The 25,497-nt window shown below is 37.2% G+C and overlaps 1 protein-coding gene across 1 annotated transcript in view; it reads left to right on the plus strand.

The window, feature by feature from the left end:
• The window catches only part of LOC137020024 (pro-neuregulin-3, membrane-bound isoform), a 372,413-nt gene that overhangs the window by 221,134 nt on the left and 125,782 nt on the right, over positions 1–25,497 (plus strand). The window contains exon 2 of the mRNA XM_067385207.1: positions 16,694–16,823. Within this exon, the coding sequence (XP_067241308.1) occupies positions 16,694–16,823 (130 nt within the window). The remainder of the gene's footprint in view (positions 1–16,693; positions 16,824–25,497) is intronic.

Raw genomic sequence — 25,497 nt, forward strand, 5'->3', positions numbered from 1 at the left:
GACAGAAGCCTAGTTTAGCAGTGGGTGAACTAATGGAATCCTCCAAAATAAGACCATCAGTGACGTTTTGCTGGAGCAGGATAGTAGGAATGACCTACATTGCTTTGTATTTGTTTTTACAAAACCATCTTCTGAATTTTTAATCACAGCCTACAACCTGTTGTTTTAGGATTTCATTGCACTCTATTTGATTTTTCAGTGAATCAAGATTTATCTTGAACTTGTATAGGGAAGGCCATCAGTGCATATCACATTCAAACCAGAGAATGATTAAATAGGGTCAAAATGTGATTTTGGATGAAAATCTTCAATTCCATCTGTTACAGAATCATGGTAATATATTGTACTACAGGCCCGTTATTGGATTGCTGCTTTTCTGAGAAAGCAGAATCCTTTGAGCTCACGAGCCCTTCCTCTGCTGCTCCTCTGAGAACGTATCCCAGAATACACTTCAATGGACTGAACATTGTTTCCCAACATTTTTACACATTGGGAAACAACGGTTTTCCTTCAGCAGCAGAGCACCCCCCCCCCCCCAGTCCTTGTGTTTGCCAATACAAATCATCATCTAGCACACAACACAGCAAGTACCTCTCCATGTGTCACTTCATATCCTTAATCAGAAGATATCCTAGAATGCTTGTCCCACCAGAAAGATTGGTATTCCTTTTGCTTACACAAAACTGGTTAGAAACCAAAGTGAATACAGAGTGTGAACAGAAAACACATTCTCTTATTTTCTCTCATATTTTTCTTCCTTTCATTATCAAATACGTTGAGAGACTTAGGTAATGGCAGTAAGTACAGAACTGTACTTGTCCCAAAAGTAATAACTTCCTCTTGAGCTTAATTAAGAAATTCACGCTTTTGCTCACATGCGAAGACAGCCAACACAGCCATGAGGGATTTCAGGAAGGACTATGGAGGTGATGAAATGAAACTCAGTTTCCTCTCAAATTTGTAAGGATGATTTCATCATGTGCCCCGGGGCTGACGTCCACAGACGTCTCACATGTCAGCACAGTCGGACACATTCACAGCAGTCATTCTTCCCACGCATGGATGTGAAAACTCTAGCTGCATGTATACGACAGATTCTGTTTACATTTCTACGCTTTTCGAGCCGAATAAAGTCCTCAATGATTGCTCAACCAAGAGCTTATAGCCTCTGGAAGGATATGTGCTCAAACAGACAGATTCGTCTGTCATTTTTGATGATGCTTTCGGGAAGGTGAAGAAGTCATTGTGAACGTGTGTTGAAAGATTCCTTAAGGGTGTTGCCTGTTATGAATGGTGACAGGCCACTGTATTTTGTCCTACCTGGAAATCGCAGTGATATATGCTTTGTGCTGAGAGCAGGAAGAGATAGATAGGTGGAGAAGGATCACAACTGAAATGCTGTTCTATACGGCGGCATCTTGTACCTACGTATATTCCAGGTATGACATAAGAGGAATTTTAGCAGATGATAGGATGGATTTCTGCTTTTACACAGATACTGACACTCTGATGTCTTTCTGTCTGATAAAAGGGAGTGTGTATTTCTCTAGAGAGAAGATTCACAACGGATCAATCTTTCCTGTATAAAACATGCCATCAAACGAACTGAAATATTGATCCTAAAATAAACATCATAAAAAAACCTGGACGCTTACCCAGTTTTCATAGGTTGTGTAAAATCAACTAGTATTCAAACACTCTAGAGCCAATATTATAAATTACTGTGAATTTATGATAATGATTAATAATAGTAAAAGCGTTTTTGTGTGGTTGAGTGGTTGTTTGGGAGTAAGTCTCAACCTCAATGTTTGGAAAGAAGTGAATTATCACCCCCAACCAGGCGTCTGTCTGAATAATCAATGTTGCGTTTAGTGAGAGATTCCAGTAAATGGAGTATTGACAGGGTTTCTGAAAACTCATGATTCATGCAGGTGGTGTTAAACTTTTAATGATTGCTCATCAATGCATTATGAGTCAACAAGTGCAAGTTTTTATGAAATTACCAAAAAATAACTGAGCCATTTAAATATTTGTGTGTGTGTGTATATATATATATATATATACGGTTAAAAAGTAAGTTAGTTATAAGATAAGTTAAATTTAAATTCTCAAATTTAACTGTTTTCAACATTGTTCATAATAAATGTTTCTTGAATATATTATAATTATTCTGAAGGATGATGTGACAATGAAAACTGGGGTAATATCTGCTGAAATTTTAAAAGGTGCCATCGAATGGAAAATTGAATTTACCTCGGCATAGTTGAATAACAAGAGTTCAGTACATGGAAATGACATACAGTGAGTCTCAAACACCATTGTTTCCTCCTCCTCCAAAATCTCATTTGTTTAAAAGACCTCCGAAAAACAGGTGAATCTCAACATAACACGACTGTTACGGGACAGTCAGGTTCATTAATATGTACGCCCCCAATATTTGCATATGTCAGCCCATGTTCAAGGCATTAGACAAGGGCAGGCAGTATTAACATCTGGATCTGTGCAAAGCTGAATCATCAGACTAGGTAAGCAAGCAAGGACAATAGCGAAAAAAGGCAGATGGAGCCATAATAACTGACATGATCCATGATAACATGATATTTTTAGTGATATTTGTAAATTGTCTTTCTAAATGTTTCGTTAGCATGTTGCTAATGTACTGTTAAATGTGGTTTAAGTTACCATCATTTATTACTGTATTCACGGAGACAAGAGCCGTCGCTATTTTCATTTTTAAACACTTGCAGTCTGTATAATTCATAAACACAACTTCATTCTTTATAAATCTCTCCAACAGTATGTAATGTTAGCTTTAGCTCGTTAGCCATGGAGCACAGCCTCAAACTCATTCAGAATCAAATGTAAACATCCAAATAAATACTTACATGATCTGATGCATGCATGCAGCATGCATGACAAACATTTTGTAAAGATCCATTTTGAGGGTTATATTAGCTATTGTTTATGCTGTTTAAGGCAAGCGCGAGCTCCGGGGGCGGGGAGCGTGAGGAATTAAAGGGGCCGCAGCCTTGGTGCATTTCTAATTATGCCCCAAAATAAGCAGTTTAAAAAATGTATTTAAAAAAATCTATGGGGTATTTTGAGCTGAAACTTCACAGACACATTCAGGGGACACCTTAGACTTATACTACATCTTGTAAAAAAAACATTCAATGGCACCTTTAAACTCTAATAATATTTCACAATATTGGGTTACACTTTATTTTGACCGTCCACTTTAGACATTCTGCTTACTAAAAGTAACTTTTGTCAACTACATGTCATCTAACTCTCAATAGAGTATTAGTAGACTGTTAGGTTAGGGTTAGGTGGTAGGGTAAGTAGAATAAGTTGATCTCTATTGGGGGACCAGTAAAATAGCATGAATAGTAATCTTTAACACCAGTACTGAAGGTAATGCTAATTGTAAATTGCAGCAGGTATTAAAAGTAATGCTATACAGTTGGCACAAACAAATAAACATGTGACATTATATTGACTCTTAACAAGGAAAATTATCTTTTGGGGAGGGTGAAATTACAGCTGGCATACAATTCACTATTTTAATGTTTTGTCTTGATTAACTGTTTGGTGTAATGCACAGTGGAAATTCACATTATTGGATAGTAGAGAATATTTGATGCTCTCAGAATGCACTTTATCCAACAATCTGTGGTTTAATTATCAGGAGTGTTTCCCCTTTAAACGCTCCCAGTTTCCCTCACAAAGCAAATCATTTGCAGTGCCACCTGTCTCTGTGTGCACAGAGCACACTGTGTGACATTTAGAGAGCACACATCATTCTCCAGAGATAGGACATTTTCTTTCAGAGGTGTACAGTTTGGTTTGCTCTTCACTTACAACTGTGTTTATCACAACAGTATCTCAGCATTAGTCACAAGCACCACTTACCACGCTCTTCAAATGAAAGGTGATGTCGTCCTCTTTCAGGGAGGAGATGAATTACACATTTAGGTTTATATAAGGGCACAGGGCCTGAGGTCCTAATTCCGTCCTACTCCTGAAATAACGGCCAGGATTTCTCTGGATTCAGACACCATTTTTGTGTCCAGGATTGCTTAGTCAGCCCAGTGTGTGTATATATTTGTGCATTTATTATAATTTGTACCTGGTCTCGTGGGGAAAACATGACTATGCATTGGTTTGTCCATACATTGCTGCAGGTACAGTAAAAAAATCGATAAGGTTTCTTAATTGAATGTCTGAATACATGTACAGTATATACAATTAAGTTGGGTCTAATTAAAATCTACTTGCATTACCGCTCAAAAAAATTTTTTAATGAATAATTGCATTCATCATATGTGCATTATATTGATCAAAACTGACAATAAAAGACATTTATAATGCTACAAAAGATTTCTATTTCAAATAAATGCTGTTCTTTTCAACTTTCTATTCATCAGATAATACTAAAAAATGAATCACGGTTTCGACAAAAACAGAAGCAGCACAACTGTTTTTAACATTGATAATAATAACAAGAACTGTTTCTTGACCAGCAAATCAGCATATTAGAATAATTTCTGAAGGATCATGTGACACTGAAGACTAGAGTAATGATGCTTAAAATTCAGCTTTTAAATTTATAGAATATTTTATAGAACAATTTTACTGTTTTTGATCTTTTATGGTGAGCATAAAAGGCTTCTTTCAAAAACATTAAAACATCACCAACCAAAAACTTTTGAAAGGTAGTGTAATTAGCTATATTATTAGATGTTATTCTGTGGGTTTTAGTGAAAATGGCCAGATGGAATGAGCTGTCCTCTGTAACCAAGTGGGAAATTGTTAAAATGGCTAAATATGGTCAAGCGGTTTTGGATATTGCTCATGTGCAGGATGTAAATGGTCACAATGTCCATAGATTTTTTCCAAAGCACAGTGAGACCACTGCCATGCAGAATGTAAAGTGCTATGGCTGGTCATGGAAGACTAGTAAACATTTTGACAGGAGGATAAAAATCACCTGAATGTGGGACCACCTCAAAACATCTTCTAAAGACCTGGATGAGACCTCCAACCTCCAATTTCATCTTGAACTGTGAGCCAACGGCTACAAGAGGCTGTATTGAGAGGTTGTGTACCAGTAAAGAAATCATTTATTCATTTTATCTACTGCAAAAAAAAAAAAAAAATTTAAGGTCTGGAGTGTGGAAGATTGGAGCCATGTTCTGCAGTCTGATGAATAAAAATTTAACAACCTAGCACTGGATGATGTCAGGTATGTTCGTAGGAGACCACTGGAGTTTTTTAATACCAAATGCATGCGTGGTGCCATTAAGCGCAGCAGAGGAAACATAATGGTATTGGGGATGCATGTTTGCGGCAGGTGTTGGAAGGATCTACAAAGTCGCTGGCACTTAGACCAATACTAGAAGATTCTGCTGAACACAATGTAGCCAAGTTTAGAGGATCTGTCTGGAGAGCAACTGTGTATTTACCAACGTGATAACGATCCCAAACACTGTGTATGCATCAAAGTTATGTGCAATGAAAGTGTTCATGCTCAGCATTTTGAAGTTTTTAAGTAACTCCTCAGTCCCCTGACCTTAAAGCCACTGAAAACCAGTGGAAAATTATAAACCTAAATTGTGATAAGTCATGCAGCTCAATGAAGCTCAACTATGGGAAGATCTTAAAGGGTTAAGTTCACCCAAAAATGAAAATTCTGTCATTAATTACTCACCCTCATGTCGTTCTACACCCGTAAGACATTTGTTCATCTTCGGAACGCAAATGAAGATCTGATCAAATGAAGATCTTGATGAAATCTGAAAGCTTTCTTTCCCTCCATAGACTGCCTACACAATTAACTTTGATGCTTCAAAAAGTTCATAAAGAGTTTGACTAAATCCATATGAATTGAGTTGTTTAGTTCAAATTTTCTGAAGAGACTCAATTGCTTTTTATGATGAACAGAATTAATTTAGGCTTTTTCTCATATATAAACATTGATCAACCAACATAAGCAGAAGCTAAATCGAACCTGAATGACACGCGAGAGAAAAAACCTCTTCTAGAAGCTCAAACGTGCTGTGTAACGTTAGTTTTACGATCTCTTTATGAACTTTTTGAAGCGTCAAAATTCATGTTGTGAAGGCAGTCTATGGAGGGACGGAATGCTGTCAGATTTCATTAAAAAGAACTTCATTTGTGTTCCGAAGAAGAACAAAAGTCTTACGGGTTTGGAACAACATGAGGGCGAGTATGATGGAATTTTCATTTTTAGGTGAACTAACCCTTAATAACTGATAATATTGTAGTCAATGCATGCTTCATTTCCTGTTGGCTTTTTGTTTTTCTATGCCTTTTTTGCATAATACAGCAAAGTTTAGTGTATTCGTCTTCCTAAATATAACATACTCCTCATATTTTGATTGTTTAATAGAACCTGAAGTGTCATAAAAAGCAAATATTGTACAAATATCCCCTCCGGACATCATTTTCTCTGCTACTGTATGGACAAGTCAATGGAAAGTTTGGAGGTTCAGCTTTTTAAATCCGATAACACACTTCTAGTAAATATTTTACCTGGAAACTACATTGATTTATACCTGGAGCTACATAATTCAGTCTTCCCAAAAATGTATAGTCAAGCTTTTCTCATGAGAGGTTGTCTAATTCTGTGCTTTATGATGAAAGCCAAGTGTGACAAAGCCAGCACATAAAATAGACAGAACCACTGTAAGTGGGACAGCGAGAGAGAGAGAAAGAGGACTGAAAGGTTGAGGTCCCAACAGCTTTGCTTTCATCCTGGCACCTATAGATGAGTGCTTTATACACTGTCTGGCCTGTTTGTTTGTTAAAGAGGCTAATGCTCTTTAGCTGTGGGACTGGAGTTGTGGATATTTACCCCAAATGCTAATCAAGACAGAACACGCTGTTAGAACTGGACCAGGGCCAGGAGAGCATGGCATGGCATGGATGGATGAATGGACAGAGAGCGAGTGATAGGGGATAGAATGTATGAAAAGAGGGTAATGTTTAGACTGGACGAACGCCAGCTCTGAGTTCTGGAGAGCTAGAGAAAGAGAGAGAGCAGGCATTTGAGATACACTGTGAAAAAAAAGGGTGTTTTCATAATGCACAGAGAGATCCATTTTCTTGTCCAAAAGCAGCTGGACACATTAGACTGTCTTCCCACAAAGAGCTGATGGCTGAAGCTATTGAGATGCCAGCCAAAGTAACATAAGACTCTTTATGTTATAAAAGATCACATTAGCAGCGGCTAATTTTCCTCACATAAGAGTTTTTGGTTGGTGATGTTTTAATGTTTTTGAAAGAAGCCTTTTATGCTCACCATAAAAGATCAAAAACAGTAAAATTGTTCTATAAAATATTCTATAAATTTAAAAGCTGAATTTTAAGCATCATTACTCTAGTCTTCAGTCGTGCAGACGCTCCACGTGTCATGTGAGACGTTTGTCGGTTTAATCAGCACATGTTGAAGTCCTCGTCACGGCAGAGACTTCCACTGCCATTCCAAACATCTGCAATGCAGCAGTGCACAGCACACACCCGACTCACAGCAGCCATTGTGAGTGAGTGAGTGAGTGTGTGTGTGTGTGTGTGTGTGTGTGTGTGTGTGTGTGTGTGTGTGTGTGTGTGTGTGTGTGTGTGTGTGTGTGTGTGTGTGTGTGTGTGTGTGTGCGGAGGAGATAAACGCCATTTCTAGGCACTGGGTGATGTTGAAACAATAAGCCACAAGAGGCTTTGCATTATACAGTGATTTTATGACGGATGGGGGTGTTATTATTAGACACAAACCATGATAAAATCACTGTACTGTAATTCACAGACTCGGGTGGGTTATAGTTTTATTTAAAACGCCGGCAACAACAGTAGATAACAGAAACCAATGTTGAAATAAATAGTGTATGATCAGAATTATCTGCGATTAGACACTTACTGTAGGTTGTTTGCAGTTTCCAGGCAACATAGCAACTTGGCACACTAATATTGATTAGTGTATTAACATTGATCAAATTTGAAATTAGAATTGGAAAAATATGTACAGTACTATAAATCATTAGTTTAATTAAGGCTGCATAATTAATTGAAGTAAAATCAGAATAATGATATGACCTTGTGTGGTTTTTACAAGGTCACTCTCCCTTACTAAAGATAAAAATAAAGGATTGAGAAATAATAAATAAATAAATAAATAGTATTATTTTAAAATAATATAATATTTATGTTGAATAGGATTGTCACAAAAAAAAGAGATTTGAGTCTATATTCATTTTTTGTACTCTCTTAAAAGGTAACTAAGTTTCTATTGTGCAGGATTGGGGGAAAAAGGACAAGTCATTGCTTGCTAATTTTGTAATTTTTGCACACACTGTTGTGGTTTCAGTGTGTTTTTGTGGCAACAACATGAGATGTATGCATGATCACATTGTGGTTCATGACAAAAATAATCACTATATTTCTTTAAACCAAATCACATTTGAAGCCATAATTTTCAGGAATATAATGCATTCCCTCCCTCCTTTTCTCTCTTTCCCTGTCTCTCTGTTGGTTAACTGTTCTCTGTATACATAGCTCTGTATCCTTTGGTGTATCAGCTTTGCCTGCATGCCGTCTATCGATTGCCTTTACTCCACTGCGTGACTGCAATTGATCGGAATATAAAGCAGGAAGAAGTGTGCTTCACCACAGGGCTACACACGCAGACACGGATACACCATGATACATATGTACCACACTGGCTGTGGTCAGCCTTTATGCCTGATAGGATGCTGGGAGCTTAACAGATTTTATTGTGCAGATAAATTATGTTGCATAAGAGGAGAGAGTGAAGGAGACTTGCTATCTTTATTAAATAACTCCGAGTGAGGCCGCTATCATCAGTACTACATCATACTGTGTGCTGATATGCGTATCAGACTCCTGGGTGTGGCTATCGTACAGGTACTGTACAGGATAAGGCAGAACATGCATTCATGCATATCTCTGGTAACAGGGAGAGGATCATTTTACATGGAAGCAACTGCTTTTTTAATAAATATTTAATAAATAAAAAATATGTATTTAATGAATAAATAAATATAATATATAGTATAATAAGTATAATATTTTTACTATATATATATATATATATATATATATATATATATATATATATATATATATATATATATATATTAGGGATGGGCATTTATCCAAAATTTTGTATTCGAATATTTGGGCTAGAAAAAAAACGAATATTCGAATATTCGTTTATTTAAATGAGGTTAAACGAGAAAGACGTTATTGTTTTATATTCATCAATATTTTGTAACCATTTCTGAACAAGCTTACGATTAGGCAATAGAAGTTACACAACAAGCTTACATTAAGCTTACATTTTTACACAACAAGCTTACATTAATCTTACATTATGTCTTAAGGTTTTCTTTTAGTTCAAAGGATTAAACAATATGTGTAAACAGAAAATATTAAGAACAAAAGCATTTAATCTCAAGCAGCACGAGCGGGAGCGCCAGTTATTGTACAAAACGTACATAATACACTCGAGTCAGTATATGATTATCGTGTTTATATTGTTTCACATGTTCATGTTGAGAAAAACAATAATATCCACATGCTCGGTTGAGAAAACGAGCCGTGCTGACAGACGTTGCAGAGACACAAAGATAATAATACATAACTGTGTGCTAAGTGTTTCTAACAGTAGCACTGTTTTCTGTTCGTAAATATATCTCCCTCGACGAAACTTAAAGGAAGCATAGGCTATGTCTCAAAATCATTTTGCTATCAGATAAGTGATCATCTTGGCTCACTCGGGGATAACTTACAGCTGCACTTACCTGTCGTGAATGCAGTGATGGACAGCTGTCTTTCCTCACTCGACGTTTCATTAATTAATTTGATCAAAAGTAATTCCATTTTGTAAGATCATTTTCATCTAAGTAATTCCAAACTTTGCGAGGCAGACGACAACATTATGTGACGATCAAATAAAATGAACATATTTAAACACGCTCCACAGCGCCGCCCGGTGCATTTAGTTATAACTGCGAGTTTTAGTGCGTAGGATTTATCATGGATTCACTGCATTTACGGCCAGCAAAGCAACATAGTAAAATTCGAATAGTATTTTTATTTTTCGAATATTAATTACAGAACGAATATTCGACTATTTGTGCACATCCCTAATATTAATATATATATATAAATGAATAAATAAAAATTATGTTGTCTATTGAATAGCATAGTTATCATTTCTGTCTTTAGAAAGCGAAATTAATTATAAATATTATCAAATATGTTAATTGTATTTCATTATTAAGTGCATATTAAATGAATAGTTCACCCAAAAATGAAAATTATCCCATGATTTACTCATCCTCAAGCCATCCTAGGTGTATATGATATTTTTTTTTCAGACAATATATATTTAAAAATATTATTAAGGCAGGAACACACCAAGTTTTTGTTCGTTGGCCGACTAAGTGTGTTCCACACCGTCGGCTGAAGTTGGTCTTCCTTGGATTTCTTTCGGCCGATTCAACATGTTGAATCGGCGTCGGAGCTCATCGGTCCATCGGCCAGCTGATCATTCTGATTGGCTGTTCAGCTTCTGCCACCTGCTGGTACAGAAAGGCATTTCTTATGCAGTCGCAGAACAGATGTGCTACTTGGCCGTCGAGCATCGGTTTGGTGTGTCAGAGCAACTTTGGACCCAGATGCTGCCAACGTGAGCCAACCCTGCAGGATGCTTTTGTCGCCCTAGTTCATCAGCACCGGCTTGGTGTGTTCCTGCCTTTAATCCTCCAATGTTTATAATGGTTGTGAATGGGGGCCCAAATTCTGAAGACAAAAAAAAATTAATCTATATGACTCCAGGGGGTTAAGAACGGCCTTCTGAAGCAAATAAATGTGTTTGTCTAACATAAGTATCCTTGTTTAAAATTTTATAAAGTAAAATAATGAGCTTCCAGTGCAACAGCCAGACACATTTGACGTACGTTCAAAAAGCGTTAACTTACCCCAACGTAGTACACAATGCCATGATGTACTACGCATTCTATATCTCAAATTGTGTTCATCTGAAAGGACCTAGGATACACCTCATCAAATACATCTAGGATGGCTTGAGGGTGAGTAAATCATGGAATAATTTTCATTTTTGAGTGAACTATCTCTTTAACATAATTTTCCTTATATTTTCCAACCCCCCTAGCACCACCTAGTGCCCCCCTGGTGAGAATATTCTGGATATTACAGAATAAATTGGTTTTGAAAGAATGTGATTATGCATGTTTGAGATGGTATTAAAATCTCTTAACTTTTGGGATCATAGGTATCTAACTTTGGGATCTTGGAAAATCTGACAATAGTTGAAACATTGCTCTTCTGAAACCAAGAAACAAGTGAGATTATTAATAATAATAATAGTAAGAAGAAGAAGAAGAAGAAGAATAGTTGTTGTTACAAGTAAGTTTTCTCTGAGGAACAGGAGAAGCAAAAGTCTCCATTTAATCTCATTGCTATCTCGGAGAAAAATGTATTAAAGAGATCTCATTTATGATTTTTCCTTCCTAATGGAAAACATATTCCCAGGTTCCATTGCTTGCTGTATTGTTTTCCACTGAATACTTCTTCCTCTGGTGACATCCATCATTCTTGTCACTTATTCCCTGTGTTTTTCCCTATTGGCTTTGCTCTGGAACTTGCACCATGGCATGGCTGTAGACCATAACATTGTGCTACAGTGGGACTCCAGGGCTGTTGTAAATGACTGGCCTGAGAAAGAAAGCCCTGAGCTTGTCAGCCAACAGAGGGATCACGAGCACAGAGTAGCCTGGTGAACTATGGCATGAAAGGTGGTCTTCTTTCAGTTACAGGAAATTGTCATTGACCTCTGCATTTAGATAAGAAATGGAGGGAGAGAAATGGGTGAGATAGTAAGACAGCCAGAGAGAGATTGTCAGTATTGTCTGAAATTTCTAGCAAAAAACAAGTTCTCTGTAATGAGGAAATTCAAATCTATGAGGACAAGGCCAGTGGAGCTTAGCTATTGACTACATCACATCTATGATAAAACAAATTATTGAAGCCTCAGCTTGTAAACTGTGATCTTTTTTTAAAAGATTTGTATCAGTGAATCTCCGCTGCTGGATTGCTGAAGCTCCATCAGAGATTTGACATTTCGCCAGATATGAGTATTCATAGATAAGCAGCTATTTTGTTGACTTGCTTCTCTCATATCACAAGCTTTGATGCATTTGTTGACAGAACGGGAAGATCTAGTGGCTCAGCTTTGGACACTGAAACAGAATCATGGATACTAGGTCCTTACAGAATACTTGTTGTAGTCTGTTGTTTTTCAAAGCCTAAAACTGCATTTACCCAAGTTCTAATGACGATCATTCTTAATTTCTTAATAGGTTGTTTTCAGTCACGTGGTTCTCGAGACGCGCGAAATTCCGGTGGAGGGCAAGCAGTGAAAATTAGAATGGAAGAGATGGGAAAAAGTCCGTTCTGTACTGATTTAGACAGAAAATCACAACATATGTTGGACATGATACTTATGTTATGAAGAGGAGCGACATTTCTACTGAATTGAAAGACTTGACTGCCATCGAGGAGGTAGATATAGAGGATGTTAAGCTGCCGTAACGCCGTGTTCAGTTCTAGTCTGGGTTTGTTTATATCGTGCTGCCTTTCTGCAAGTGATGTTAAGGGCAGTATTTTACTTTCTGTCATGATTGTAAAAAATGTCGCCATTGTTGGTCATTTATGCTGAATCGAGAACTGTAATAGGAACTCACGATATCGTTTGGGGGAAAAAAAACTGCTAATACAATTTTTTGCCTTGGTTGAGATGGTGAGACGACTAGCAAATGTAATAATGTCACTAAATAAACCCACTATCTTTCACTCAAAATAAACACATACTGTACTTAGCTGAGTTTTGTATTTGGTTTTGTGTAATATTTAATTAACATTGTTTGTGAGTATGACTCACTCGCTTTATAACTTGCACACAGCCACTTCAAAACTGTTGATGAGCTTCTATAGGTTTGATTTCGGTTGTCATTTGTTGAAATAAATACAAAAATACAGCGTGTCGGTGTCTGTCCCTGAATGTGACCCTCCGATTCTCCTTCGTGGTCATATGGGAAAGTGAATATTTACAAAAACAACATTAAAACTAGTTACATTTACACGCTTCCAACAAAGAAATGCATCGACTTCTGTCAGCTTGTTAAACATTTATTTTATTTCTACAAAAATGAAGTTAAAACACCAAATTATCATTCAATAGGATAAAATATCTTCTCCTCCCTGCAAACGATAGCATGAAGAATGTGAATATTTAACCAATTCAAAAACAAAAGGTAAGGTATCCATATTCATTTCAGTATCAGCAGACGCAAAACGCTATAAAAGGCGACAACTTTTAAAGTTAAAAAAACTAAATAAGTGATAAAAAACGGTATAAGATATGTAAACGATAAAAACACCTTCTGGGTTCTCGATTTTAACGATTTGAGCAACCATAAACAACGCAAAACATACGAATATTGAGTTTTTGATAGGATTCCTATATAGAAACATCACTCCCTGCCCTCCGGACACATTCGTGCTGCTGCTGTGACGTCACGTGAAACCAACCTATTAAATGCCTTTTAAATGCTTCAAATGGTATTCTTGGAGCTGGTAAAGATCTTAAATGGTTTAAAAAAAATCCGCTCATCACCTAGATTGCCTGTTACTGTGATTATGCTCTTCATATAAACACCTTTAGCCTCGTTATGGGCATAAGTCTTCATTTACTCACCCTCATGTTCCAAACCTGTATGAAAATGTTAGCTAAACAGTTTGACTGTTGACTTCCATTGTGTGGACAAATAAATATAATGGAATTCAATGGGAACCAAAGCTGTTTTATTATCAACATACTTCAAAATAGCTTCTTTTGTGTTCAGCAGATGATAGGAACGCATACCGGTTTGGAACGACTTGAGGGTGTGTAAATGATGACCGAATTTAGATTTTTGGGTGAACTATCCCTTTAAGCTTTCATTTTAGTGAGACACATAAATCATCAGCTAACTCTGAGAGTGTTGTCCGCACTACTGTCTGTCCCCTGTGCTCTCTGTATTGCTGTTTCTGAGCTAATCGATTCTCTGTGACCTTCACTGTATGTCAAGCCGCCAGGCACTCTGGGGGGGATGTCACATCTGAGAGACGGCATCAGTTCTTGGCCCTAGGGAATCCCATCCCTTAACACCCCACACCTGCCTCGTACCACGGAAACAAACTAAGACAGAGGGGATGTCAGGGTCTGAGTACATCTCCAATCTCTTAGACACTTGGCCCTATCTCACCTCCTGACAGAGGAAACTGACAGTCTGGAAAAAACCAGCCCCTGTGAATCCCAAGGAAAGGACTCAGTAATGAAGCTGATGGACTACTAAGCTGTTATCAATATCATCAGTGTTCTGAAGGATGACTAATAGAGATCTTGTCCACTGCACAACCTTTTTTGCTTTGAACACAAAGCACAAGTGCTTTGCATTGATTTCGACAGCAGTTTGTCAAAAGGTCTGGCAATGCACCCAGATGCTATTATTGGAAAATGAATTGAGTTTTTATTAAAAACATTTATAGTTATATTTATTAAGGTTCTTAGATCCTCCTCTGGGGCGTTCTATTACCTGGCGGCCTGAACGCATGCCAAATTAGCCTCAGAAGAACTGGGTAATATTTTGAAAAAAAATGAGCATTAATATGTCATCACCCACAGCTGATACAAAGTTATTAGTGACTGCAAAAGAATCATGCAAAATTAACATTAATTTTGTTAATTGTTTATTTATATATTACACTTATATAAAAATGCAAGTAATCATGCTCCTTGACCCATACATAAGTTCCATAATAAGCAATTCAATCTTCAACATTGACGCAGTCATTATCTGCAATTGGAGGCTTTTCTAACCAAATATTGATATCTTGTAATTAATTTGTTTAATTGACACATACAAGTGTAATTTGAATGAATGAAAAGAAATAAGTCAGGTTTATTTATATAGCACGTTTCACAATACACAGTTTCAAGGCAGCGTTACAGAAAAACATTGATGTTCATGTTTATTATATGTTAATATCTTGATGCCTCGCATTTAGCAGAATACAGCTGGGTGATAATATAGTTTACGTTTTATGACATAACAATTGAACAGTTGAGATTTGCTGTTTGGTATACAGTATATTGCTTTACAAAAGTACACTGGGTATGTGGATAAAGTTGGATGTACTATATATGCAATTTTAGATATATTTCTAGGTAATAATATAGTTAAAATTTCACAACGATAGATAGTAGTTGAGATTTGCTTTATAGTTTATATTGTTTTGTCAGTGTACTGTATGAGGGTAAAACTGGACATATTATATTTTCAACTTTAAATATATCACTAGGCAATATTATAGTTTACATTTTGCAGTGATAAAAACAATAAAGCAGTTGAGGTTTACTAATATATAGTGCTGCTTGTGAGTGTACTGTATGTATGTGAATAAAGATGAATATACTTACAGTAGTGGTAGGTTGGGTTTATGCATTTGTTATGTGGTGATATTGAGAATTATGAAACCTGGAATTTTTTGTTCAAATCAGTTTTAAAAATTTAAACAGTTTAACTGAGGAGTTCATTGAAATGGAAATTGGACTTTGTGCATAACACATTGTACATAATATATTTTCCAGATAGAAAATTATTTAGTGTAATTGACCATGTTCTTTTGGTAAGTTGTTTGTTATATGAGACCTTCGTCCAACTAAACATACAGTGTCCTCCTCCTCTCACTTTATGGTCTCTAACCATGGCAACCATTCAAATGTTCTTTATTTCCGGTGTTTTTAAAATACTAACGTCATTCAAAATCTCTCAGACATATTCTTAGTTCTGTTTACAGGTTTTCAGCAGGTACACCTGCACACGTTGTGAGGACTGTAATAAGTGCAAGGTTACCTTATTATGTTGGCTTTAGCAATGTGAACTTAACATCATTAATCACAATAAAGTCTTTTTCCCCCAAATGGTAGACCCCTGTATTCATTCTAAGAAGCCAGAGAGAGTGATTACTTCATTGTTCTCATCTATCATCCTTCAGTAATGGATCCGGAGCAAACCAAATTCATGCACACTGTACAACAGGCCCATCCCTGTCAGCTATAACAAGCTGTAGTCGGCATTGTAAGGTGAATTCGGTTGCTTGTTTCAGAGAAGTATGGATGAGGCCTCTTGCATTATATGGTTATCTTTAATATTGCTTCAAAGTGGGTTTTTTTTTTTTTGGGGGGGGGGGGGGGGGGGGGGGGGGTTATAAGACAGAGGGGATTTCAGGGTGTTTAACAGTATGTTTAACTGTTTTTGTCCATACAAAATGAAAGTCAGTGGGGTCCAAAACAAAATCACTGAGGCATTTTTAAAAATATCATCTATTGTGTTCTGTAGAAGAAAGTCAGAGGTTTGAAATGAGAGGCTGTGTATTATGCCTTTAATTAAAAATAAAAAATATGTGGCATTATCTTCCAAATTATGACATTTAGTCACTTTTTTTTGACTCGCTCGCCTAACCTTTTACTCACCTAGCTCATATTTGTCTGTTATATGACATAATTTTCCTTTTCTTCTTTATCCTTTAGCATCACCAACTCTTCCGCCTTTGAAATCAGAGCATTTCAAGCCGTGTCAGGAGAAAGACCTGGCCTATTGCCTGAATGACGGGGAGTGCTTTGTCATCGAGACCCTGAGCGGCCCACACAAACACTGCAGGTATGACTGCACTTCCTGTTTCTGCATTGGAGGGAAAGGTTCGGTCTACTGTTAACTCAGGAAAGAAATGGAATCACTATGGATGGGAGGCTCTACGGTTTCAGACCGATGACAATTCCATGTCCCATTTTCTGAGAGAATGATCCTTCTGGAAATATCTGTCAGTAAATCTCTCTCTCTCTCTCTCTCTCGTTTTCTTTTCACCCGTTCCATTCTCTCTCTCTCCTCTTCCGCATCCTTTTTCTACTCTCGTGTCTCATTGCCCTCCTCTCTGGGACTCTCGCTGTTGCATGAAGCTCTTAGTCATGCTAACGATGACAGCTTTGTCATAGCCTGAGAGCTGTCTAAGGTCCCTTCTCTGCTAATTAAAAGTGGCACTTTGCAGAAGTTCATTAGAGGCTTGTTTCGGCTCTGTGGGCTTTTTTTTCCAAGGTTGAAAATAGGATTCACAAAATGGAGGCAGAGAATTTCTGACACTGACGTGTTCACCTTTTGTACGAAGCATGAGCACCATTTCAAATAACACCTCCTGGATGTGAGGGTTCACTGCCGTAGGTTTTGCATGAGCAGTCTTTTCCTCATTTGCCTAATGGAACACAGAGACATTGCATGTTTGAAACTGAAGAGCCAAGAAGGAGCAGAAGCCAAGTGTCCTCATTTTAATCAGTGGTAATTGGTGGTGTTGTTTTAGGTGGCCCATTTATTTGACTGAAGCTTAGCTAGTTCAAATGTTCTGGCTCTGATTAATTCCCAGAACACTCTTCCCTCCCAACTTAAAGCCAAGGACATTCATGCATCTGTCTGGTCCTCAAAGCAAGGTTGTGATGCTCTCAAAAGATCAATTCACCGGAAAATGTGGATTCTATAGAAAGGATAAAGCTACTAAATCCATTTGCATTGCAGCACATTTTAAGGCATTTTAATCATCCACATAAAGCAAAGTACACTGTATAGTTTGTACTGAATGCCACTCTTTGTTGATATTTCAAGTATTTTGCATGCATGACGGTTGTATAGAACTGGGCTTTTAGCCTTGAAATAACTGAAACAGGAAGTGACAAGCACTGAGTTGTGCTATAAGAATTGTTTGGAGTCTTAATGAACAGCACTGAAGCTTTGTGCTGCTTTAGATGTGTTTTTTGAGACACTATACTGCTGTTTCCTCCAGACCATCGTTAAACATTTTTCTCCAGTGAATGCATCTACTTCAGCCAAAGTGTGTCTTATTATTTTATTAATAGATTTAATGGTGTTTTTTTTAAGTGCATCCTGATTTTTATAGATATAATGATTGAATAATGGCCTATGTTCCATTTAGTCATTATATCTAAATAAAAATCCTGACTGCCCTGCCCTGCCCTGCCCTGCCCTGATCCTCTAGCACAATGTGGCAATGTAGTTTTTGTTGTTTGTTTGTTTGTTTTTATTATTAAAATTAGAAATGCAGAGCTGCATCAAGAATCAAATTTCTATAACTCATTATGCATTTTACATTTACTGGCTCTCATTGAGCACAAAGCATTATGTTTGAACTAGGCAACCTGTCACTTTCACTCACCAATTTACTAAAGTGCTATCACTGTAAGGGTACCATTGTGTTCAAAGATCTAAAAGCTAAGCTAAGTACCATGGACAGACAGTTTGCTCCAACCATGTATGAGGCCCTGTCCACAAGGAGACGCGTTTTTGTGAAAACGCACAAATTTTGTATCAGATAGGCGTTTCCTCCACACGGATCCGGCATTTTCGAAAGGTGAAACCACTATTTTTTGAAACCGGGTCCCAGAGTGGATAAATCTGAAAACGCTGTCTTTACGTTTTCGTGTGGACAGCCTATCCGTATATTTTCTAAAACGATGATGTCATCAACCCACTTGTCGACCCTAGTCAGACACCGCTAACAGCACAAAACAGCAACAACAACAGTAATAGCAGATAGCTACTGAGCCAAAATAAAGTGTTATTTCTAAGCTTTACTATAGTTTGTCCAAGTCTTGTTCGCTGCTTTAAGTGCACCTCTGTGGCAGAATTACAGTGCCACCTAATGGTCTGGCATGTATACTACATAATTTTGAGTCGTTTCAGTGGTTTCGTGTGGACGCAGATATTTTTTGAGACAAGGAAAAAAAAAGATCGGTTTAGGGTAAGCTCTGGCTTCGTGTGGACGTAGCCTGAGTCTATGATACACAATGACAATGACACCATTTTCTTCTAGAGCTGCTGCGTAGTCAAAATTATTTTCCTGTTATCACTGTAAAGCTGCTTTGACACAATCTGCATTGTAAAAAGTGCTATATAAATAAAGGTGACTTGACTTGACTTAATATAGTCTAAATCAGTGGTTCTCAAACAGGAGGTCTCAACAAACATCCAAGGGGGCCTCAAGATGACTTAAAATGATTTAAAAAGACACAATAAGCATGAAAATAAGCGAAAACACCTACAAATAAAGATATTTATTATTAGGTTGTTATCTTATAATGAATATACATCTTTCTAGTTATGCCATAGAGATTGGGAGGGAGGGCCTTGAAGCCAAAAATGTTGAGATCCACTGGTCTACACTGAATTGGGGAAAACAGTTATGGTTGGACCCTCACTGATGAAAGTGACAATTCAAATCAAACTATATTTCATTCACTATACTTTATTTCATTTTTTATTTACCATAATAAATTAATGTTGCAAAGAAAGAAATTGAAGCCAAAGAGTCCGCTAAATATTTCCTTTGTCATTTTGCATTATTTTATTAAACAGTTTTATATGTTTAATGGGTTTCCTTTGAAATATTTATTCAGTTAGACAAAACAGGAATGTTTGTGGTTAGCCAAAGTTTAGCAGATGGATGGAAAAAGGAGGAGAGTCACAACTGTTTTAAAATAGGGACAAGATGGCGACTGGTAGATGCTGCTCACTATGAGGATAACAAATGATTAAAATAACTGTGTTTGTGCATGTGTGAAAAAGAGGCATGGCAGGTAGAGAATCCTGTTTCCTTGGCTGCACCAAGTAAAACAACCCCTTTTTGTCTGTTGACCTAGATTCATAGACTGTGTGGATTTTTCGTTGAGCTGCCACATCTGGTCTACAACCACAATATACAGGAACAGGAGGATGTTAGGGCTTACAGCAATGTGATTACATAGTGTGCATGGTTGTGCATCATAACCCAGAAACCCAACAATGTGTTTTAGCAGTTGTTGGAGCACCTCATGACACAAGTTGACAAATTCAACATACACCATAAAATTACAAACCTATTAGCACCATATGGGGTCAATTTGATCACATTAATATTAAGGTTTACTAATGTACTATTTTACCTTACAAATATGAAACAGTCAATGTTGGTCCTCAAACCTGATTGGCTGAAAGACTTTCTAAGAGTGCTGATATATCACCAGCAATGTTTGTATCACTCCGCTTAGTCTCTCCATGTTCTAGACAGGCAGCTTTTCTCCCACCAGAGGAGAAACCCCACTATAATTTTTGAAATGCTGCTATTGTTGTCACAAAATGTAGTTTTAAGAGTTTTTCAGGAGATAGATTGTGCCGACATCCTGCCGATAATCCCAAAATGTTACATCGGATGAATCTCTGTGTCAGAAATATCAGATCTATCAGATGTGATATCCCTGCCGGAAGATATCCTTTGAGATATCCAGTACAAATCCAAAAAGTATAATTATACCAAAGCAAAAGCAATGGAAAATTACTGCTTCATAACATCATGTTGTGACATCAAAAACCTTGAAATGGAGACATTCTCTTATATTTTACTTATGAAGACGCACATCCCTTGAAACAACACAATCATAAAACTAAATAACAATAGCAAGCATCGCAAGAGGAAGGAAGTATAATAATAAGTAATTTAAAATCTAAAAACAAAAAAATACCATAAGTGAATGTCAAATGACAACTAAATAAATTACTAATGATTATAAAATTAAATCATAAAAAAACAAAGAAAATAAAATACAAAGATCAATGGTTGCTCTCTTGAAGTAACACACAATGGTTACCATTGCGAATCATTAGATCCTTCACAGGCAAGAACATAGTTATCTCTCTGACATTTGCCGCTGGCTCTGATGTCTCTGTAACGGGGGTAACGCACTAGCAATCATGCAGTATGGCTCTATATCAGCACCTCTGTGATTTCCTACAGCCAAATCACAGCCGTGCTGATATAAAGCCATATTGGGCTACCATGATTTTGCCATGTAAGACATGCTCCTGGAACAACATTCCTGTTTGAAAATGTAGTCCTAACCCTATACCTAATCCTAAACCTAACCCTACCCATAACTTATCCCTAAAACCAGATGGAAATGATAGGTGAATAACACAGACATAGAAGCTCCTAACCCTGGTTGTAAGCCTAAACTTGACAGAAACTGTAAACTTGTCCCTCAAATCTGATTGAAGATGTTGATCCAGTATCATGTTGTACTTGGTGAAATCACGTTCACCAGCCATATCCCACTCCCACTTTTATTAGTAGTATTAGTAGTAACCTTTTATTATTACATTTTATGTATATAAAATGTATTTATAATAATTATTATTATAGTTTATTGAATTATTTCCATCTTTCATTTATTTAATTATTGTAGATAATGTTTGCTGCCTTGTAAATTACACTGTCCGCTCTCTGTATCAAATTCAGCTTGTGGTCCCTCCCAGAGCATCAGCGAGAGCAAAAAGCCATTCTGGCTGCAGCTGAATTGTTTCTATTGCCTCCGATTATTTTCCTGCGGGAATAGTCTCTTTATGATTCACTGTCTTGTCTTTCTACTACCTCTTGGAAAATCAGAAAAAAAGCCTCCTCACCTAGGCCATCACTATAAGATCTCAGAGACATAAAAACACAATCTGCCCAGGACTGTGTGAGGTATAAATTCAGCACAACCTTGAAATATTATAATCAATTTTATTTATATATAATTATTTGCATCATACATGTTATATGTCCAGTAATTAGTGTAGTGTTTCATGCTGTAAGCCAGTGGTTCTCAAACTGTAAGTACCCCTGGGGGTACTTGAGGCGACAGAGGGGGTACGTGAACAAAATGCTGAGTTTTGTCGTTCATTTGATTCTACCCAACCTTAAAATAACATTAAAGCCGAGCATGTATTTCTAACAGGCAAAATGATAGTGCCATAAAAGGTCAAATATGTGACATCTAATCAAATTAAATCATCTTGTGCTGTCAAAACTGACTACGTTTACACAAGCAGCATGTGTCTGATAGATTGCGTGAAGAGTATGCTGTCTTAACAACTCGTGCTACATTACTGCCATTCTCGACAACATACCTTTGTAAAAGCGGGGTTTTAACACTTACTAACATGAAGAACAATTATAGACAAACAATTATAGAGATAGATATGCAATGCAGTTTTTATCCACACGATGTGGATGTGCAAATGTGACATTTTATACAACGGTTCAACAAACAAAAAGGTATTAAGTTCAATTTAAACAGTATTGTTACTATTATTTGCTCTATTTTGCAACAAAATAGTCATAATAGCTCCAACGTAAGCCACAGCAAAAGTGTTGTGCGTCTCATTAATTATTGAATCTGTGGCTTTGAACGAGAGTCAATAATTCAATAACTCATTTATAAATACAGCCACTTGCTTCGTTACTGAATGACTCATTAAGACAGTGACTCACCTGATGCCGATTTTAGTTTAATATTTAAAAGTATCACTTCATTTTTACCATTATTGCATGTTTCACATTTTTTTATTTAAAACATTATTTATTTTAAAAAGGTATTTATAAAGGTAAAATGCACCTGAAAATCAAATATTGCCTCTTAAGGGAAAAGAGACCGATGTCTAAGTGGAATAGAGGGGGTACGCAGAAGGATGTTAAATACCTCAGGGGATATTCCACTCTAAAAAGTTTGGAAACCACTGCTGTAAGTTTTTTTTGTTTGTTTGTTTGTTTTGTTTTTTTTGTTTTGTAAAGCTGCTAGTGTTTAAAACAAAGACATAATTGCCGGAAGTTTGTGAATATTAAATAGAAGTTGTTCTCATGTAAATGTACAGGTGAGGTCTCATGAGTCATGTCTTCATGTGTCTGTTTGTCATGAGTCTGTCAAGTTGGTTTTGCACCTTCATTTCAATAAATTGATTTTTTTTCACTATAGGCAAAGCTTTGAATTCTGAAAGTTACAGTATGTTTCACAGTGCAAAATGAAAAAGAAGTATAAATAAAAGAACAATAGCAGGTGTGAAATGGAAGAAAGGAATGAAAATCGGTGAAGCAGCCAAGCTGGAACTGCCAAAGCCTTACTAAGTCACTGCTTGCTTATCCTATCCTTGAGGTCGGCATTGAATTTTTCCTCCGCTGCTGGGTAGCGTGTAAGAGCTTGACTCTTGTTAGCGTTGAGAAGGTAAGCCTCTACTGCCACAACAACACCGCACCAATCCCACCTGTCAGTGTGCCGCCACATGGGGCTGAAACATGAGTTGAGACCTCACGAAAGCCCCCTGCCAATTTCACTGCAGCTGAAGGGCCATGTGTATGCTGCTAACGGCTTCTGGTCTGAGAGGACATTTGGGAGGGAGTGAGATCGTGAGATTAATTTCGATAGGCTGTGGTATTGTACGGTTTTAAATTGGATGTGAATTTTGTGGTTACAGCTTATAGCCTGAAGCTATGATGCAAATATAGGGAGCATTTGCAATGGGTTTTGTCTGGGGAGGGATTATGAATGCATGCAAAGCAGATTTATTGTCAAATATGCAGACAAACATTGTCTCATGAATAAGGAGAGAGAGAGAAACAGAAATGGATGTATTATTGAGTATGCTTGTGATACTGATTTTATTGTTAAAACATCACAACTCATCAAATAGAACAAAATGCCTGCCTCTGAAAGTGCAGAATCAATGAGAGGAAAATTCACAAAGATGGAAGCCATTTTCATGTCTCTATCTTCCAATTTGCAATTCATTGATCCGGAACAGTGAGAGTTGGCGCTCCCCAGACATTTTAAAAGGCTTTTCTCTAGTCTTAGGTCCAGTTTGCCGAATCTGATAAAGTAGTTCTTAACTTGTGGATCAGCATCGAAAAAAGGGTCTGACAGGGATGAACAATGCTAAATGCAGCTAACCATACACACATGCACAGTTAGGATAGCAATACACATTTTAAATACCTTTTAAAAGGGAGGACAATACATGTCGTTCAAAAGTTGTTGTTTTTATAGAATAAAATATATAGAATATATAGAAAAATATATAAAATATATAGAATACTGTAGTGATTTTTACTGTGTCCATTCAAGGATGTGAAGTAAAATAGGGATTGGTACTCACGTCACCGCTGACGTTGTGATTTTTGGATCACACGTCTCTTAAGGTGTGGTTATGAGTACATCAGATGACCACTTTCCCCTTTTTCCTTAGTTCAGGGCACCAGTCAAGGTCTTTTACCTTGGCAGTATGAGAACACTCTCAACAGGGGCTTTTCATTCATCTAGAATTAATGTAAAGTGGTCAGCTGATTTATTTGAAAGATTGGTGATATTGCTAACTTGTAGAACCTCTTCTGTATTATCAGCACAAGGAAGACACAAGTGTAATAAAATAAATTTTATTAACAAAAAGATAAACAAGAATAACAAACACGACTACTAAATGAATACCATGAATGATAAAGGAATAAAGTGCATAAGATACATAGAATACACGTGATTAAGTTGAGTGTGGCTATGGAAGAATTACGTTATCTTATGGAAAGATAAACTGTTTCTCTGAAAATAATAAGGTGGAGAACCTGATTATGCAACAAACAAATAAACGAGAGATTATTTGTTATTGACTAACATCAGTTTTAATGAATCTAATAGGAATTAGGAAACTATATACTGATAATATACAACAATGCCAAGGTCTCTGGAAAGAGGTTTGGTTAAGTGATATTTACGTTCCACTTGGTTGAGTCCGATGACGGTGACGTCTTCCACTGGTTGTGCTGGGTGACAATGCAGTGGGGAGAGGAGCCAGAATCTGTTTCAACAGTCTTGAACACGAAGCTCTGTGGGATGCTGATCTCCTGGAGCACCAAAGGGTCCTAAAATCTGGAACACGCAGATGAGGCCCTGGTGTAGGTGCAGAAGGTCCTTAACAATCTGGAACATGCAGACAAAGGTACCTTGGAGTGAAGGTTAACCTTGTTGCAGATGTCGTCACTGTCTTGCTGGATGGAAACTCTGAACTTAGTGTTTGTTGATGTCTCTTTCATCCCAAGCTGGAGGCTTAGAACGTGGTCGTCTCTGTTGCTGCCTCACAAGCTGTAGACTTAGATCATGGGATCTGTTGTTGTCACTCCGGATGGACCAGAGGCTCAGAACGGTGTTGTGTCTGTTAATGTCTGTCCCCGTGCAGGACAGACTCAGAACGGTGTATCTGTTAATGTCTATCCTCGTGCAGGACAGACTCAGAACAATATCTGTTAATGTCTCACTCTTTACAGAGTTGAGACCCAGAACCGTGTATCTGTTGTGTCTCAGCTTCGCAAGCCGGGACTATATCTGTTATGTCTCACCCGATGGGAGACTCAGAACAAGGAGTGTCTGTTGAAAGGGTACCTTTATCCCTTGCCGATGAGGAGGAGATTGCATTTTGGCGCTTCTCCATTCGAGTGCTG

Source organism: Chanodichthys erythropterus, chromosome 5 (assembly GCF_024489055.1).
Source record: "Chanodichthys erythropterus isolate Z2021 chromosome 5, ASM2448905v1, whole genome shotgun sequence".
In the NCBI taxonomy this organism is placed as follows: Eukaryota; Metazoa; Chordata; class Actinopteri; order Cypriniformes; family Xenocyprididae; genus Chanodichthys; species Chanodichthys erythropterus.